This window comes from Nannobrachium achirus (genome assembly GCF_963921795.1).
Source record: "Nannobrachium achirus genome assembly, chromosome: 1".
NCBI lineage: Eukaryota > Metazoa > Chordata > Actinopteri > Myctophiformes > Myctophidae > Nannobrachium > Nannobrachium achirus.
In genome coordinates, this window is record NC_137810.1 from 84528878 (window position 1) to 84547065 (window position 18188).

The following is an 18188-nucleotide window of genomic DNA, read 5'->3' on the forward strand; positions in this document are numbered from 1 at the left end:
AGATCGAATTCTAATATAGATCCACACTGTGTGTTACTATGTGTCAGATCCACACTGTGTTAGTGTTGAATGTAGATCCACACTGTGTGTGTTACTATGTTTCAGATGCACACTGTGTGTTACTATGTGTCAGATCCACACTGTGTGTGTTACTATGTCCAATATAGATCCACATTGTGTGCGTTACTGTGTATCAAATACCCACTGTGTGTGTCCCAAATACATTGCGTTACCGTGTTGTGTAAATATCCCAACAAATCCACAGTGCGTGCCCTTCTTAAGGCATGTAAACCAGCAAGTGTTAAATGGAGTACAAAATGTACCAAAAAACAAGTCCTCTCATACGATGTTCACATTGTTCAGTTAAACCTGCACGTTATACAGCATCAATATTTACAGGTGGCTTTAAGCTTTCAAGGGCTTCCTAAAGAGTCTATCCCAAGCCATGCAACAATGCACACTGCCATTGTGTGTGCAGTTCTCCAACAATAAAACTTAAGGGAGTCCATTTCTCAGTCCTGTCCATTGACCTGTCCTTCAATGTCCACTTCAGCTTAAAGGTCAGGGTCAAGGCCTAAACTCTGCTTACAACTTCTTCCTCAATAGCTTGTTTCTCAACCCATGAACCAATGCCGAGCATTGGCCTCCACCAATGTCCATCAGCATCTTCTGGATTATTTCAAAAGTGCACCTTAATCCTTTGGGATAATCGATGTTCAGGGCGTACAGCAGACCCATGAGCAGTGCCACAGCATTTGGAAAATCACAGACTTCTGGAAAGATGATTTTCTCCTCGATGACCACTGCGAATCCAAGAACCTCAGTGTCCTCTGTCACTTGAAGGATCCCCACCGCAATTCCTTTGGTCATCTCTGCCTCAGAATCTGTGGCCTAAACAAAGTGAACAAACAATAGAAACTTTAAGACAAGATATAAACTTGATTGATTTTGGTGCATTAAGTGTGAATCACACCATTGGTTCTCAAAACTTTTAACTTGAGACCCAAAACAGAAATGCACCTCCCTGGGACCCTAACTAGTGAAAATAGTTAATCCAACACTTCACATTGCAATGAATTGTGAGCTTTTAGATCTCTTATTTTCACTACTACTCATGATTGGTCCCAACCCACTGTTAGGAGACACACAGTAACATAGGATACGTATAAGTAGAGTACAGGCTGATGGAAAATATAAAATATACCTGGACTTTCTTGCCAAAGTTGGATCCAGCATCTTTGAGGTAGAGGGGGAGCCCCATCAACACCACAGCCCTTTTCCATTGGTTGGAACACTAAAAAAAATAGACAATACACAACCAATGGAACAGTTTCAGTCAAATTACATCAGGCTAGAGTATTTAACAGTTGAAGGGAGTCGATAAGGATAAATGATAAGAGTGTGTGTGTGTGTGTGTGTGTGTGTGTGTGTGTGTGTGTGTGTGTGTGTGTGTGTGTGTGTGTGTGTGTGTGTGTGTGTAGCTCTATATTTCCAAAATACCAATGTCATCCAATCAGGAGAGGGAGATACTGGATAAACAAGTGAATTTCTAAGTCATGAAACAAATTTGGAAAACGATACAATTAAAGCTGGTAAAGGGTTTCTTTCTCCTGGTTGTATGAAACCATTGACCCATGTTGAAAATATTTGTTTTTATTAAAAAGCAGGAGAGACGGGACTGGGAGAAGCCCGTTACTGTTTTTTTAAGAAATCTGTCAGACAATAATGTCACTGGAGAATGGGTTTCTGAACTTCCTACAGCTCTCCTAAGAGACTTGGACCGAGTAGAAAATAATTGTGCTATTTTATTATGAACATTAGTGAGGACCTATATGAAGATAGGTTGAAAAGTGACAGAGTCATCCTTTAACCCTTTTTGGCCTGACATAAGTTTTCTGAAAAACAATTAGTCAAAAGTTAACCTACAAAAACAAATATGTTGCTACATACTGTACATGTACTGTAATATTCCAAAATGTGTTCCCGGCCTGTTAAGCATACTTACATCACTATCCAGTGTCTTCAAAAGACTTTTCAGCTCCTCCACACCTGTCTTGGCTCTGTAGATATCCAGGAACCTTGGCAGATACTTGTCCAGTCCAGCGAAGAGGGCGCCTTTCAGGTCAACAGATGTAAGGCGAGCAAACTCTGCTTCAATCTATAGGCATTAAAGAACAAAAAACAAGCAGAGGGATTGGCTTAAGGTAGAGTTGTGATGAAACAAAGGCTTCAGTGCTAGTTCAGAGTAAACAGACAATAACCAGTCAGACAAAATTACCAGTCTGAGTCCCTAATCAGGAGAAAAGCGACTGTCAGGTCACATCCACAAACTTTAGAAGGCAATCATAGCCAATCAGGAGGTAATATGGGAAATTGGACAGATCTATGTTGATTACATGACTTTAAAGATACGGTGTACCGGTTTGCATGATTTTAGGCCAAAATTCGGCCTGATGGTGGCGCTAGAAGCTGGAGGTTGTGGTTTGCCATCCAAAGAGTGTGTGTGCAAAGTGTGACAGACAGCTGGTGGAGGTTTTCATAGTAATTATCCTGAAAATAAGCCAAGGGATTACCTCAGTGTAGCAGGAATGCCTTCGGAGAGATCAGGAGATGGCCATGCAACATGTAGGCTGACAGGGGATGTAGTGGTTCGGCTCTGCCACGTCTACCACAAACAGCTGGGAATCCTCATTGCAAACTTCAAAACATCTATAGAGGTCCAGGTACCAAGCAGAGAAAGGTTGTAGAACAATGAATGGGTTATTGTCCACTATAACAATGTACAGGACTTGGCAGAAATCAGGGAGTCCACTTGTGCTTCCATATGATACAAACATCCCCTTCACATATTTTGTTCCATGTATTAGGGCTGTTGTGGCAAGTGATACATTAGTCAGATCACTGAATTTGTGCTGAATAGCTAGTGGGAGGGCCACATTTTCAAGGGAATTGTGTTGTCCTCTCTACTACTACTGTTGGCTTGAACAGGCGAGGCATGTCAAAATGGTATGCCAACATAAGTAAATCACCCCCAAAATGACTTTTTCTCTGTTGATTACTCACGCCATGGAGACTTGAGTTTAACAATATTTGTAGGTTTTTGTCACATTCCTAACACAAAAATGTGATTACAATAAATGTATGTTGACTGTCTCTGCCATTATTACTTCAATTATTCTGAAAATAAGCAAAAGGAATACCTCAACTGAGCAGGAACGCTTTGGAAGATCAGCCTTGCAACAAGTAGGCTGACAGGGGGGATTTAGTGGTTGAGCTATGTTGGGAAGTTGGGAATCCTCCGCAATTGGAGCCTTAGAAAAAGAAAAGACAGAATTAGGACAGATATGCGACTTGGTAGTTTAATACAGTGGTTCTCAACCTATTCAAGCCGTGACCCCCACAATACCCCCCCCCCCCCCCCCACCCCACCCCCCACCCTGACGAGCACTAAGAGTTGAGGAATTACATTATGTATAACACAGTTCTATTCATGGGTTGCAATTGTAGTCCTACAGCGGCCATGTTGAGGAACAACACAGGTGTTCTGATTGGCGTAGAACATTAGTTCTGTGCCAATCAGACAATCAAAGACCTGTGTTGCTCCTCAACATGCTGAGTTTAGGACTACAATAGCAACCCATGAATAGTGAAAATAGCAGATCTACATGCTGCATGCAACACTGTTGTGCATGTAGCATCTAGCATGTAGATCAGCTATTTTTGTAATTTACTGTTAAGACAGAAAACAATGTTGTACATTAAGTTAATCATGTGGGGACGCCCTGGGGTCCTGACCCACAGGTTGAGACAAACCACTGGTTTAATAGGCATTTTATATTTTCCTCCAAGCTATTTAAAGAAAATGGCACCATATTTTCAGTCACCAGTTTAACAGTATAAAGGGCAATACTGTATATACTGTATACTGTGCAGTGATTTGAGTGCAACTCATAACATGTCTCGTGGATTTGAATGAAACACTTTGCAGATTGAAAGAGGATAATTCAAGCTTTCCGTACAGCTGCAATGTTGGTGAGTTTAACTGTTTAATTGTTTAATAGAATCAGATGGGACTTTACTGTTTGGATGTATGGGCTACCAAACGCCAATGGTTTGCAACCGAAGATTACAGTTGCTTGTCTGATGGGGTTCCAAGGGTTCCCCAGTTAAATTGTGATATTTGGGGCAAAAAGGGGCTTTATAGACATGTAAGAGAGCAAACGTAACCAAATGGACCCCCTTACCAGAGTTGTAAAGTAACAATTTAGTTATTTGTACTGTAGTTGTATTTCCCATTTCTAATTCTTCTACTCCACTATATCTCTGATCCAATTATTGTCTCCACAATAATTTATTTCCCCATTTCATACCTTGGCCATTAAAAATAGCTGATCTACAAGCACATAACGCATTGCATCTGCTGTTTTCAAACATTTTGTACTTTAAGTACTCTTGGAGACACTAAATATACCCAAAAATACTCACTGGGTTGATTTATAAATAATATGTATTTATCTAAAGCATTTATACTCATAAATAATGGTTTATAATGAATACACACACATTCCGGGGTTCGGGGTGGACCAGACAGGACCACAGCCTCTCAGTGTGTGTTCTCAAATGAACCACTGAACGTGTATGGTAAATACAATGGTCTATGATGCGCTGATAAAGTAGACGCTCACGCTACACAAACTCGAAACCCCCGACATTTGAAGGATTTCATAAACTCCCCAAGGACAGGCCGGACAGCCCTCAAAAAGAGTGCATGTCCGGCCGGGGAAAAGAGGACGTATTATGGTCACTACCAAACTGGGCAGCTTAGCTACAGCTAGCATAACAACGGTTGGTGCCCACTGCCCAGTTTGCCGTTCCATGTTCAATAAACGAGTAACACAGAAGATCATGTAATCAAATCTAGAACGTAAAACATGTGTTAAATATTAGTTGGCAGATATCATTATAACATTTTACACTCACCTTGTTACAAAATATGATGTTATCCTCTGTTTGTTGTCTGTTCCATCCACACTGCACACAGCGCGCCCACTTCAAACAGGGAACCACGTGACGTCACTGACGTAATACGCAGCGTACACGTCATGACGCTGATACGAGGCTCTGCTTTGATGAGCATTCAGTCGTCAACTTAACTAGAGAACTTGAGTTAATGTTGTTGACGTGGCACTGTGTTTTAATTAAGTAAACTTCTTGGTTGTTGAGACGTTTTCAATGAATTATTTTAAGTTAAAACGACTATTTGCACAAATCTGTGTTGAATTGAAAAGGAAAATATAGTTATGATAACAAGCTGGCCTCATAGGGTTTTACAGTGTATTTATATTATTTAGTGTGTTAATACATGATGAAACGTTGGTTTATTTTTAAGACATCTTCTGAGCACATAATATAGCAAAACCTTTATGTTGTGTTATTCTGTTCATAATAATAATAATAACATAATTACACATTTAAAAAAATATGTTTAATTTTGTTTGGATTTATAAGCCTGGTTTCCTGTGTAAATAAGCCAAGCGCTTTCCTAGGATCTCCTTTTAGTTGACCTTGTGAACTGTACCGTCATTTTCTATGCAAACTTCTAATACAGTCTTCAATCAATCAATCAATCAATCAAACAAACAAACAAACAAAAATATTAAGTAGCTGCTAACTTAAAGCCCCACCAGCTTTCAGTATTACAATTTTTTATGTTTTATTTCCAAACATGAAATATGATGACATTCTAATTTCAGACCATTTTTAATTAGGGTTACCTGGCCCACCCCTTCAAGTTAGGAGGATTGGAATTCATCATCATCACACTCCGTCTGAAAGGTGCTTTAGAGTGAAGGGTTAGAGAGAATGTTATGTTCAACTAACTTCAGCTACAGTACACTGCCAGACAATACATTATTGTTGGGTTAAAGCTATTTGAATTACCAAATGTCATTATATAATTGTTTTATTATTTCAATTATGCAGTGCAATTACAAATACAACAAAAATGTATAAGCCTATGCGTATACATACACCCAGCATGACACAACAATTTGCAAATTGTTGTTTGGGTTGTTAGATTATCAGAGTAGATGCCAGAGTCAGTTGAAATCATCACTTAGTTTTGATTGATAGAATACTTTATAACTTTATTAACCGTTTGCAAAGACCTGTACAGGGAAGTACAGTAGTACAATACAAGGTCAGCTAAAAAAAATGCATTATCAAGAATTCCATTGGGGGTCCTAAAGTTGGATTCTATTCTACAGTGGTTTGTGTGTTTATAAAGTTGCTATTTGTAAACTCAAAGAACCCTCTTCATACCTGGGGGTAAAACATTGATAATGTTTGTTTGATTAAAGAGGCTAAAGGTTTCACCACTATAGGTTTGCTTTATCATTACATAATGTTGTCAGAATATGAAATGCTAACCTGCTGACACTGGTGAATGCTAACGTATATAGGAGACCACAAACAAACAAACCCAAAATGAGGAGTGTCCCTTCAGAGAGGCCCATATAGAGACACATTAGCACAAGAGGCTGTTGCTATACATATTAAAAGGGGCCCAACACATACATGTGATAATTACAGATTCAGTATGCTAAACTTTATCACACCTGAGAGACCCATATTCAGTGTGCTAAACTTGATCACACCTGAGATGCTTTGTAATGTTTCTGAATGGTTCAGGGGCTGGGACTGAAAATGACTGAATGATGAAAGTCTTTAAAGAGGTGGTGCCATAGTTTTGTACTTTTCCTTTTTTGTTTGTGTCTATGAAGTTAACATTAATCTAATAGACCACCAGGTGGGGTAATAATGTGCTAATTTGCCATCTGTAATTTGTGGTTTCTTTCTGAAAGCTGAAAGCCTCTGAGTCAAAAAGTCTGATCGAAAAACACTGATTTAATGACATCATAAAATCATCCCCTTTTACCATAGACTATACCCTGATCATCATGTTTCATGGTAGCCTACTCTTTAAGATAAAACTTGTTCTGTTCAACAGATGAAGTGTTTTGACATTTTCTTTGTTGTATATGTGTGTGCAGTAACATTTGTCTGAAGGGAAGTTCAGTGAATAAATTAAGTTTCAATATGTAGGCTACTGATGGGAGTCAGTCAGTACACATACTTTGTATGTGGTCTGTATGGGGAGTGACTTTGACGTTGACACAGTGTAGACAAAATGTTTGGTTTGAGTTATTTGCTGTAGGCTACATTATAATAACATGCAACATGCGACCCTTTAGGGCAAGGTTGCAACAATTCTTGGCCATCTTGCCAGTGATGTATATCGGACCAGTTACCATATGTTTTTCTTTTATAAATACACCAAATACTGTTAATCCTTGGTGTGTCCCAAACATAACAAATCAACTCTGTCAGGCCTTCTAAATCCCCAAAAGATCATATTTTCAAGATGTGTAATTCTATTAGTATTAATAGAACTGACAAAATGAATAGGTTTTGTCACAATTCTCAAAAATAGGTGCTATTAGGCTATTAGGCAACACAGATTGTTAATTATTACAGCAAACGTATGTCAAATTGTGAAGTTGTGTGTATGTTGTACTGTATGGGGGAGTTCAGATGTGCAGGGACTTGAAGGGTTCAACTATTGGCCAGTTTCTGTCCATTGTTGCCCCACCCACCCATTCTCTGATTGGGCCATCAGACTCTCTGTGAGTATTTAGCAGGGCTCTGTTTATGTTTGGTGACACTTTAGTCTCTGCAAGTTGTTAAGGACTGAACTTGCTTCTCTTGGTTGGTGAATTTGTCACAGACACTCAGAGAGCTAACTTTGAGAAATGGCTTTACTACAAACACTGAAGTCCTTGGTCAATGAGCGACTATCTGCAGCTGCTGAAGAGATATTTGGGACCGTTGGACAAATTTTAACACAGTATGAGGACGAAGCGTTAAGCTTGAAGCAAGAAATCGACCACAAAAGCAGACTACTGGACATGGTTTTAAAACCATACGTAAAATTATACAGAACAGGTTGGTACACTAACTACTTAATAACCCCTTTTCATGTAAGAACATGTGTTATAGAGTCAATAATATGTGGTTTAACTGTGTTCAATGTGTGAGACCATTTTGGTTTTAATATCCATGATGGAGTTTTGTGGGGATTAGTTCTAGTTAATATTCATTGTTTCCTGGTGGTCTGGGCTAAACAACCTTTGAATAGTTTTCTGTTTACAAAGTCAAACATTCTCTCAGAGCTTCTGACGGTGCTGTGTTATGTATCCTGTTTTGAAAGCACGTCAGACCAGTTGTGGGAATGGGGTGGAGGATATATTGTTGAAATGTTAAAATACATTAGTACTCCATTTGTGAGACACACAAGACTCATACAGGGGGAAGCCTTTACTTTACTTAGTTAAAGGGCCGCTTCACCCCTGAGACAACCCTATCTTATTTTATTGTTGTTTGGGAAACGATCAACACAATCCCGAGTTATGTTTTGTGTTCAATCTGTTTTTTTTTGTAGTATTTCAGCATGCACTAGTGATGCAAAATGCATCATATGATGCAAAACGCATCACTGATGATGCAAAATGCATCACTAGTACATGCTGAAATAAAAACACAGATTGAACACAAAAAATAACTCAGGATTGTGTTGATCGTGTCCCAAACAACAATAAAATAAGATAGGGTTGTCCCAGAGGTGAAGTGGCCCTTTAACGAATTTCTTGAACTGTATGTGGTAAAGGCTTTTTTCACAAGGCTTAACCAAAACACACATGGGTACAGTATGTGATAAAGGCTTTAAACCAAATATCCCCCGGGTCAAAATGACCCGAACAGAACGAAGGTGTTAATCAAATGGGTGAAAAACTCACATGAACACATGGGAAAGCATTTGGTTTAAGTTAGTTCACACAGACACATTCAGTCTAAGCCAGAATGAGAAAGAAAAGGCCACTAAAGCAGATGAATGATATAATCTGATTCAACATGACTGAATAAAATAAACACGACTAGTTTCTTGTGATGGCTCTGCATGCTCCAGAACAGCAGAACAGAGTCTGCCCACATTTGTCAGAATTTAACAAGTCATATTAGTCAGATTCTCCATTGGCTCCCATGTAAAATAGTATACTTCATCACAAAGCATGCAATATTTTCTGTACGGACATTTATCATGGCATGCATGATGTGCACGCCATGCATGATGGACACACTGAAACCGCTTCTTAATAAAAGCAATCAATGAGTTTGTTTTCCTATTACAGAATTACACCAACGTCCTTATTATTCAAGTCCTTATTATTAAAGCTTTCATGCTATTCCTTCATTCCAGATCAGTGTAAGCAGGTGAAGATCAGTTCTCCAGCCAGGACTGTTTCTATTAAACAGGAACCTGAAGACCACCTTAAACAGGAACCTGAAGACCACCTTAAACAGGAACCTGAAGACCACCTTAAACAGGAACACGAAGACCACCTGGATCTCAGTAAGTTTCCAGCACTCTTACAAGTCTTTGTATTGGTGAAAGTGGGACTGTACTGAGGGTACTCACTAACCTGCTGTTACTTGTTATGCCAAATGATTCCTCCCCACACACATTTGTGACACTGGTTGTTTATATGAATCAATACCTGCTTCCACCACAATTTAAAATGTAAATTTGTAATCTTTTTTGTTTCAAGACACAACTCTGAGTTTCTGCTTTGGAGGCACAACATTCACATGTTAGGGAGTCTGATGAGTCATTATATATTTTTTCTTAGACTTCCTGCACGTCCCTGTGTGTAAAGAGGAGGTTTCCCCTGAAGAAGAGTGGAGTTGCAGTCTGGTCCAGGAGGAACCACAACCTCCACAGATGAAGGAGGAACAGGAGGAGCTGCTTGAAATACCAGAGGAAGCTGGTTTGTCAACGTTGACTTTACTAGCAGTGAAAAGTGAAGATGACGATGAAAACAGAGACATAACACCTGTAGCCAGCACCTCAACTGAACACATGAAAACACAAGCTGATTTAGAAGACTGTGGAGAATCTCAACCAACTAGTGAGGACCATCTCCTATCTTCTGAATTGGAAACTGAAGACAGTGATGAGTGGGAGGAGACCAGGGGAGATCAGTCTGCTTTAAACACATTGAAATCACACAATGTAGGAGGACGGCTGTCCCAGGACCTGAAATCACAGAAACAAACTCACTCCAAGAAGGGTCAGACAGGGAAGAAAGGCTTAACTACAGAATGTGGCAACATTTTTTATAAAAAGGAACATCGGAAAAGTCACACACTGATCAACACAGGGGAAAGGCGGGTTGCTTGTACAGTTTGTGGTAAAGGCTGTGTTAGCGCAAGTCATCTAAAAATGCACATGCTGGTTCATACAGGTGAAAAGCCCTTTTCTTGTACAGTATGTGGTAAAGGCTGTCTTCACAAGGGTCATCTAAAAACACACATGATGACTCATACAGGCGAAAAGCCATTTTCTTGTGCAGTTTGTGGTAAAGGCTTTACTCAAACGTGTAATCTAAAAACACACGTGAAGACTCATACAGGCGAAAAGCCCTTTTCGTGTACAGTATGTTTTCAAGGCTGTGTTACCGCAGGTAATCTCAAAACACACATGCGAATGCATACAGGAGAAAAGCCCTTTTCTTGTACAGTATGTGGTAACAGCTTTGCACGAATGTACAGTCTAAAAACACACATGATGACTCATACAGGTGAAAAGCCCTTTTCTTGTATGAAGGAGGAACAGGAGGAGCTACCAGAGGAAGACATGGAAGACAGCGATGAATGGGAGGAGACCACCGGAGATCAGTCTACTTCAAACACACTGAAATCACACAAGACACAAAATATGGGAGGACAGCTGTCCCAGGACCTGAAATCACAGAAACAAACTCACTCTAAGAAGGGTCACACAGAGACGAACTGTTTTAGTACAGAATGTGACAAAATGTTTAATCAAAAGGCACATCTGAAGAGTCACACACTGATCCACACAGGGGAAAAGCACTTTACTTGTACAGTTTGTGGTAAAGGCTGTGTTAGCGCAAGTCATCTAAAAAAACACATTATTATTCATACAGGGGAAAAACCTTTTTCTTGTACAGTATGTGGTAAAAGCTTTAATCAAATGGGTAATCTAAAAACACACATGATGATTCATACAGGGGAAAAGCCCCTTTCGTGTACAGTCTGTGGTAAAGGCTGTGTTAGTGCAGGTAATCTAAAAACACACATGAGGACGCATACAGGCGAAAGGCCCTTTTCTTGTACGGTATGTGGTAAAGGCTGTCTTCACATGGGTAATCTAAAATCACACATGAGGACTCATACAGGCGAAAGGCCATTTTCTTGTGCAGTTTGTGGTAAAAGCTTTGCTCAAACGAGTCATCTAAAAACACACATGAAGACTCATCCAGGGGAAAGCCTTTAGTTTAAGTTAGTTCACACAGACACATAGAGGATCATCATGACTGAATATAATAAAAATTAATAGTTTCTTGGATTGGGTTTTGTTTTGCTTGCTCCAGAAAAGTAGAACAGTGTTTGTCCACATGTGTCATATTAATTGTAAATAAATGTACATAAATGATCATTCAGTCTAAGCCAGGATGACAATGAAAAGGACACTAAATCAGAGGAATCAAATAATCTCAACATGACATAACATAAACATTGATAGTTTATTTTTATGGATTTTAGCTTTGCTTGCTCCACAACAACAGAACAGTGTGTGTCCACATTTGTTTAACAACTCATATTCATTAAGGTTAATGCAATAATTATTTAATTGTGGCTTGTTTCCATTTCCATTGGGGGTCCTATAATTGGATTACTTGTTAACATCCTACAGTGTTTTGTGTCTTTATAAAGTTGTTTTGTAAACTCAAGGAACCCTCTTTATACCTGGGGTAAACATTGATAATGTGTGTTTGATTTAAAAAAGGTTTCACCACTACAGGTCCTCTGTGTGTGCTTTATCATTACATAATGTTTTCAGAACATGTACCATAACTACTGTGAACAATACAAGAATAATCACTGCTTCATTTTATGTATGTGCATGGGATCTGGTTGGAACAACAGGAGATCTATCAATGCTCAGTCCACTACATTACCAAAGCAAGTGTCAAAATATAATAAACTGGTGAAAATGGGGAACAAATATAAAGCCTAGGAGTCAAAAGATCTGATCGAAAAACACTGATTTAATCACATCATAAAATCACCCCTCCCCTTTTACCATACACCCTGACATGGATAACTTCGCTTTTACTACAGGTCATTTTTTCGACGCCCAAATCTAACCCTTACCCTAAACGTAACCTTCGCGGGGTGAGTCACTAACCCTCCGGTCGAAATGATGGTCGTTCGAAAGAGTGATTCAGTATGCTAAACTTGATCACACCTGAGACTCAGATTCAGTGTGCTAAACTTGATCACACCTGAGACTCAGATTCAGTGTGCTAAACTTTATCACACCTGAGACTCAGATTCAGTGTGCTAAACTTTATCACACCTGAGACGCTTTGTAATGTTTCTGAATGGTTATGGGGCTGGGACTGAAAATGACTGAATGATGAAAGTCTTTAAAGAGGTGGTGCCATAGTTGTGTACTTTTCCTGTTTTGTTTGTGTCTATGAAGTTAACATTAATCTATGCACCAGGTGGGGTAATAATGTGCGAATTTGCCATCTGTAATTTGTGGTTTCTTCCTGAAAGCTGAAAGCCTCTGAGTCAAAAGGTCTGATCGAAAAACACTGATTTAATGACATCATAAAATCATCCCCTTTTTACCATAGACTATACCCTGATCATCATGTTTTAGGGTGGACAAAAATCATGGTACCCCACCTTTAAGATAAAACTTGTTCTGTTCAACAGATGCAGTGTTTTGACATTTTCTTTGCTGTATGTGCAGTAACATTTGTCTGAAGGGAAGTTCAGTCTGGTCCAGGAGGAACCACAACCTCCACAGATGAAGGAGGAACAGGAGGAGCTACTTGAAATACCAGAGGAAGCTGGTTTGTCAACGTTGACTTTACTAGCAGTGAAAAGTGAAGATGATGAAAACAGAGACATAGCACCTGTAGCCAGCACCTCAATTGAACACATGAAAACACAAGCTGATATAGAAGACTGTGGAGAATCACAACCAACTAGTGAGGACCAGCTCCTATCTTCTGAATTGGACATGGAAGACAGCGATGAATGGGAGGAGACCACTGGAGATCAGTCTGCTTTAAACACATTGAAATCACACAAGACACAAAATATAGGAGGACAGCTGTCCCAGGACCTGAAATCACAGAAACAAACTCACTCTAAGAAGGGTCACACACTCTAAGAAGGGTGGTAAAGGTTAGCACAGGTAATCTAAAAACACACATGATGATTCATACAGGGGAAAAGCCATTTTCTTGTACAGTTTGTGATAAAGGCTTTAATCAAAAGGATAATCTAAAAACACACATGATGACTCATACAGGCGAAAAGCCCTTTTCGTGTACAGTCTGTGGTAAAGGCTGTGTTAGTGCAGGTAATCTAAAAACACACATGAGGACGCATACAGGCGAAAGGCCCTTTTCTTGTACGGTATGTGGTAAAGGCTGTCTTCACATGGGTGATCTAAAAACACACATGAGGACTCATACAGGCGAAAGGCCATTTTCTTGTGCAGTTTGTGGTAAAAGCTTTGCTCAAACGAGTCATCTAAATACACACATGAAGACTCATACAGGGGAAAGCCTTTAGTTTAAGTTAGTTCACACAGACACATAGAGGATCATCATGACTCAATATAATAAACATTAATAGTTTCTTGGATTGGGTTTTGTTTGGCTTGCTCCAGAAAAGTAGAACAGTGTTTGTCCACAAATGTTGTCATATTAATTGTGGTAAAGGCTGTGTTAGCGCAAGTAATCAAAAAACACACATGAGGACTCATACAAGCCCTTTTCTTGCACAGTATGTGGTAAAGGCTGTCTTCACATGGGTGATCTAAAAACACATGAGGAATCATGCAGGTGAAAAGCCTTTTACTTGTACAGTATGTGATAAAAGCTTCAATCAAATGGGTAGGCTACTCTAAAAAAACAAGTTAGTTCACACAGACACATAAATGATCATTCAGTCTAAGCCAGGATGACAATGAAAAGGACACTAAAGCAGAGGAATCAAATAATCTCAACATGACATAACATAAACATTGATAGTTTATTTTGATGGATTTAGCTTTGCTTGCTCCACAACAACAGAACAGTGTTTGTCCACATTTGTTTAACAACTCATATTCATTAAGGTTAATGCAATATTATTTAATTGTGGCTTGTTTCCATTTCCATTGGGGGTCCTATAATTGGATTACTTGTTAACATCCTACAGTGTTTTGTGTCTTTATACAGTTGTTTTGTAAACTCAAGGAACCCTCTTTATACCTGGGGTAAACATATTGATAATGTGTGTTTGATTTAATAAAGGTTTCACCACTACAGGTCCTCTGTGTGTGCTTTATCATTACATAATGTTGTCAGAACATGTACCATAACTACTGTGAACAACACAAGAATAATCACTGCTTCATTTTATGTACGTGCACAGGATCAGGCAGATGCGAGCTGCTGTGAGCTTGTAGATCGCCAATTTTGGCGTGCAACACGGTGTGATGACGAAGGGTTTACCATCGAACGGCCAAGCGGGTGAACGGATGTATTTCCGATTTACCATCCAGAACAGAAGAACAGTGTCTGTCCACATTTGTCAGAATTTAACAAGTCATATTCATTAATATTAATGCAATAATTATTATGTTCATTGATATGCATGTAATAATGGAGTGTAGCTGTTCACTGTGTTGACATGTGTGTTGTTTGCGTTGTTAAATTAGAGTATATATTTAGTGCCATAGTCAGTTGAAATCATCACTTAGTTTTGATTGATTGGATACTTTTTTAACAGTTTGGAAAGACAATAATTTGGAAGTACAATACAAGGTCTGCTAAAATTATGTGCTCAATAAAGATATGGCTTTTTTCAATTTCCATTGGGAGTCCTATAGTTGTATTACTTTTTTTTGTAAACTCAAAGAACCCTCTTGGGGGGATATTGGTAAAGTTTGTTTGATTTAATAAAGGTTACTACATGTACTCTGTGTTTCTTGTACAGTATGTGGTAAAGGCTGTCTTCACATGGGTAATCTAAAAAAACACATGATGACTCATACAGGGGAAAAGCCTTTTTCTTGTACAATATGTGATAAAAGCTTCAATCAAATGAGTACTCTAAAAACACACATGAAGACTCATACAGGGTAAAGTCTTTAGTTTTAAGTTAGTTCACACAGACACATAAATGATCATTCAGTCTAAGCCAGGATGACAATGAAAAGGACACTAAAGCAGAGGAATCATATAATCTCAACACGACTGAATAAAATAAACATCGATAGTTTCTTTTGATGGATTTAGCGTTGCTTGCTCCACAACAGCAGAACAGTGTTTGTCCACATTTGTCAGAGTTTAACAACTCATATTCATTAAGGTTAATGCAATCATTATTTCATTGCTAAAATGTGTGTAATTTGGATTCTGAAATTGCCAGAGTATATATTTGGTAGATGAGTCTGGTGAAATCATCACTTAGTTTTGATTGATTGAATACTTTATTAACAGTTTGCAAATACATGTACAGGGAAGTACAGTACAATACAAGGTGTGCTATTTTTTTTTTTTTTTTTTTTTTTCCAAGAAAGCCTATGGCTTGTTTCCATTTCCATTGGGGGTCCTATAGTTGTATTACTTGTTAACATTCTACAGTGTTTTGTGTCTTTCTAAAGTTGTTTTGTAAACTCAAGGAACCCTGTAGCAACTCATAATGTAATAACGGCTCATAATGTAATAAGGGCTCATAATGTAATAAAAAAAATGTAATAAAAACTCATAATGTAATAATCAGCTCATAATGTAATAAAAAAACGAGCGCATAACGTAATAACAGATTTTTCAATAATGTAATAATGTAATAATGTGTTACATTAAGAACCTCCACATAGGAGGCTCATAATGTAATAAAACTTCATAATGTAATAATGGCCTATTTTTTTTGTAAATATCATGGTATTTGCGACCGACCTCCAGGGACCCCCAGGGACCCCCAGGGACCCCCAGGGACCCCCTGCCACCACCGCCAAATAGTGCAAAAATGACCAAATCAACACCCCAACTGGGCTGCTCATGGGGGAATTCCCAGGGACCACCGACTCCTGCTACTCCAACAGTCCTTCACCTTCATTGGTTTAACTTTGCCCCGCCCCCTCCCCTCATTGGCCGAAAGTTTATTTGGCTTTACTCATCAACTGTTTGTCGTACAAACTTGTGGGTGGTGTCAATTGACTTGATTAAGAGTCCTTAACCTTAATTGGTTTAACTTTGCCCCACCCCCTCCTCTGATTGGCCGAAACTTTATTTGGCTTTACTCATCAACCATTTGTCGTACAAACTTGAGGGTGGAACCAATGCCACTCACAGGCCTTTTTGTGTACATACTGTGACCTGATGGTCGCTTATCTCCTGATTAGGGAGCCTTACTGGTATCATGGTAGTATCATGTCAGTATCATGGTCATTATCCTGGTCAGTATCCTGGTCAGTATCATGTCAGTATCCTGGTCAGTATCATGCCAGTATCATGTCAGTATCATGGTCAGTATCATATCAGTGGCATGGTCAGTATCCTGGTCAGTATCATGCCAGTATCATGGTCAGTATCATGTCAGTATAATGACCGTATCATGTCGGTGTCATGGTCAGTATCCTAGTCAGTATCATGCCAGTATCATGGTCAGTATCATGTCAGTGTCATGGTCAGTATCATGTCAGTATCATGGTCAGTATCATGTCAGTGTCATGGTCAGTATCATGTCAGTATCATGGTCAGTATCCCAGTCAGTATCATGTCAGTATCATGGTCAGTATCCTAGTCAGTATCATGTCAGTATCATGGTCAGTATCCTGGTCAGTATCATGCCAGTATCATGGTCAGTATCATGTCAGTGTGATGGTCAGTATCATGTCAGTATCATGGTCAGTATCATGTCAGTGTCATGGTCAGTATCATGTCAGTGTCATGGTCAGTATCATGTCAGTATCATGGTCAGTATCCCAGTCAGTATCATGCCAGTATCATGTCAGTATCATGGTCAGTATCATGTCAGTATCATGGTCAGTTTCAGTCAGTGTCATGGTCAGTATCATGTCAGTGTCAAGGTCAGTATCCCAGTCAGTATCATGCCATATCATGTCAGTATCATGGTCAGTATCCTGGTCAGTATCCTGGTCAGTATCCTGGTCAGTATAATGTCAGTATCCTGGTCAGTATCATGCCAGTATCATGTCAGTATCCTGGTCAGTATCATGCCAGTATCATGTCAGTATCCTGGTCAGTATCATGCCATATCATGTCAGTATCATGGTCAGTATCCTGGTCAGTATCCTGGTCAGTATAATGTCAGTATCCTGGTCAGTATCATGGCAGTATCATGTCAGTATCATGGCAGTATTGTAGGCTATATCATGTAGGGAAGGAAGGTCACCAGTCTCTGTCTGTCTGTCTGTCTGTCTGTCTGTCTGTCTGTCTGTCTGTCTGTCTGTCTGTCTGTCTCACTATCAGCAGGATCACACCCTTATTACTTCATAATGTAATAAAAGTTATTAATGTAATAATTGCCAATTGTTTTTGAAAACTATCATAATTATTACCTCCATTGAAAAAGGGCCAAGACAGAATGTCCGTCCACATATATAATTACAGTCTTCTTGAATTCTTCACCAGCATAAATGTATAATGCAATTCCTTTTAGTCTCTAATGTATCTTGAAATATTATCTATACAATCAATATAGTGTAGGTATATGTATATATGTGTATATATTGTAGGTAATAATTCAATCAATATCTACAATATTATCTACAATCATCTCGCTTGGTGGACTAACTTGCTCGGAAACAAGCAGTTATGCTTCTGTGTGTTCTATTTTATTTTTAATCGTCAACACTATGCTAGCACTGCTCAGGGTGTACATATACTGTATATATTTTGTTGCAGACTGTGGAGCCTGAATTTTCCCTGCTGGATCAATACAACTTTTATCTCTTATCTTATACATTAAAACACTTAAAGGATTGGTCTTTTCAAATAAGTAAATTAACC

At 39.0% G+C, this 18188-nt stretch overlaps 1 protein-coding gene across 1 annotated transcript; it reads right to left on the reverse strand.

Moving 5' to 3' along the window:
* Positions 1 to 585: 585 nt before the first annotated feature.
* Positions 586 to 3231, reverse strand: LOC308290330 (uncharacterized protein; the record flags this gene model as incomplete). The annotated part of the gene is made up of 4 exons (XM_080732127.1): positions 3201 to 3231; positions 2006 to 2158; positions 1205 to 1294; positions 586 to 891 (listed from the first exon to the last, which is right to left on the reverse strand). The coding sequence occupies exons 3-4, from the start codon at positions 1259 to 1261 to the stop codon at positions 586 to 588; spliced, it is 363 nt and encodes a 120-aa protein (XP_080588253.1). The 5' UTR covers positions 1262 to 1294; positions 2006 to 2158; positions 3201 to 3231.
* Between the last annotated feature and the right edge of the window lie 14957 nt (positions 3232 to 18188).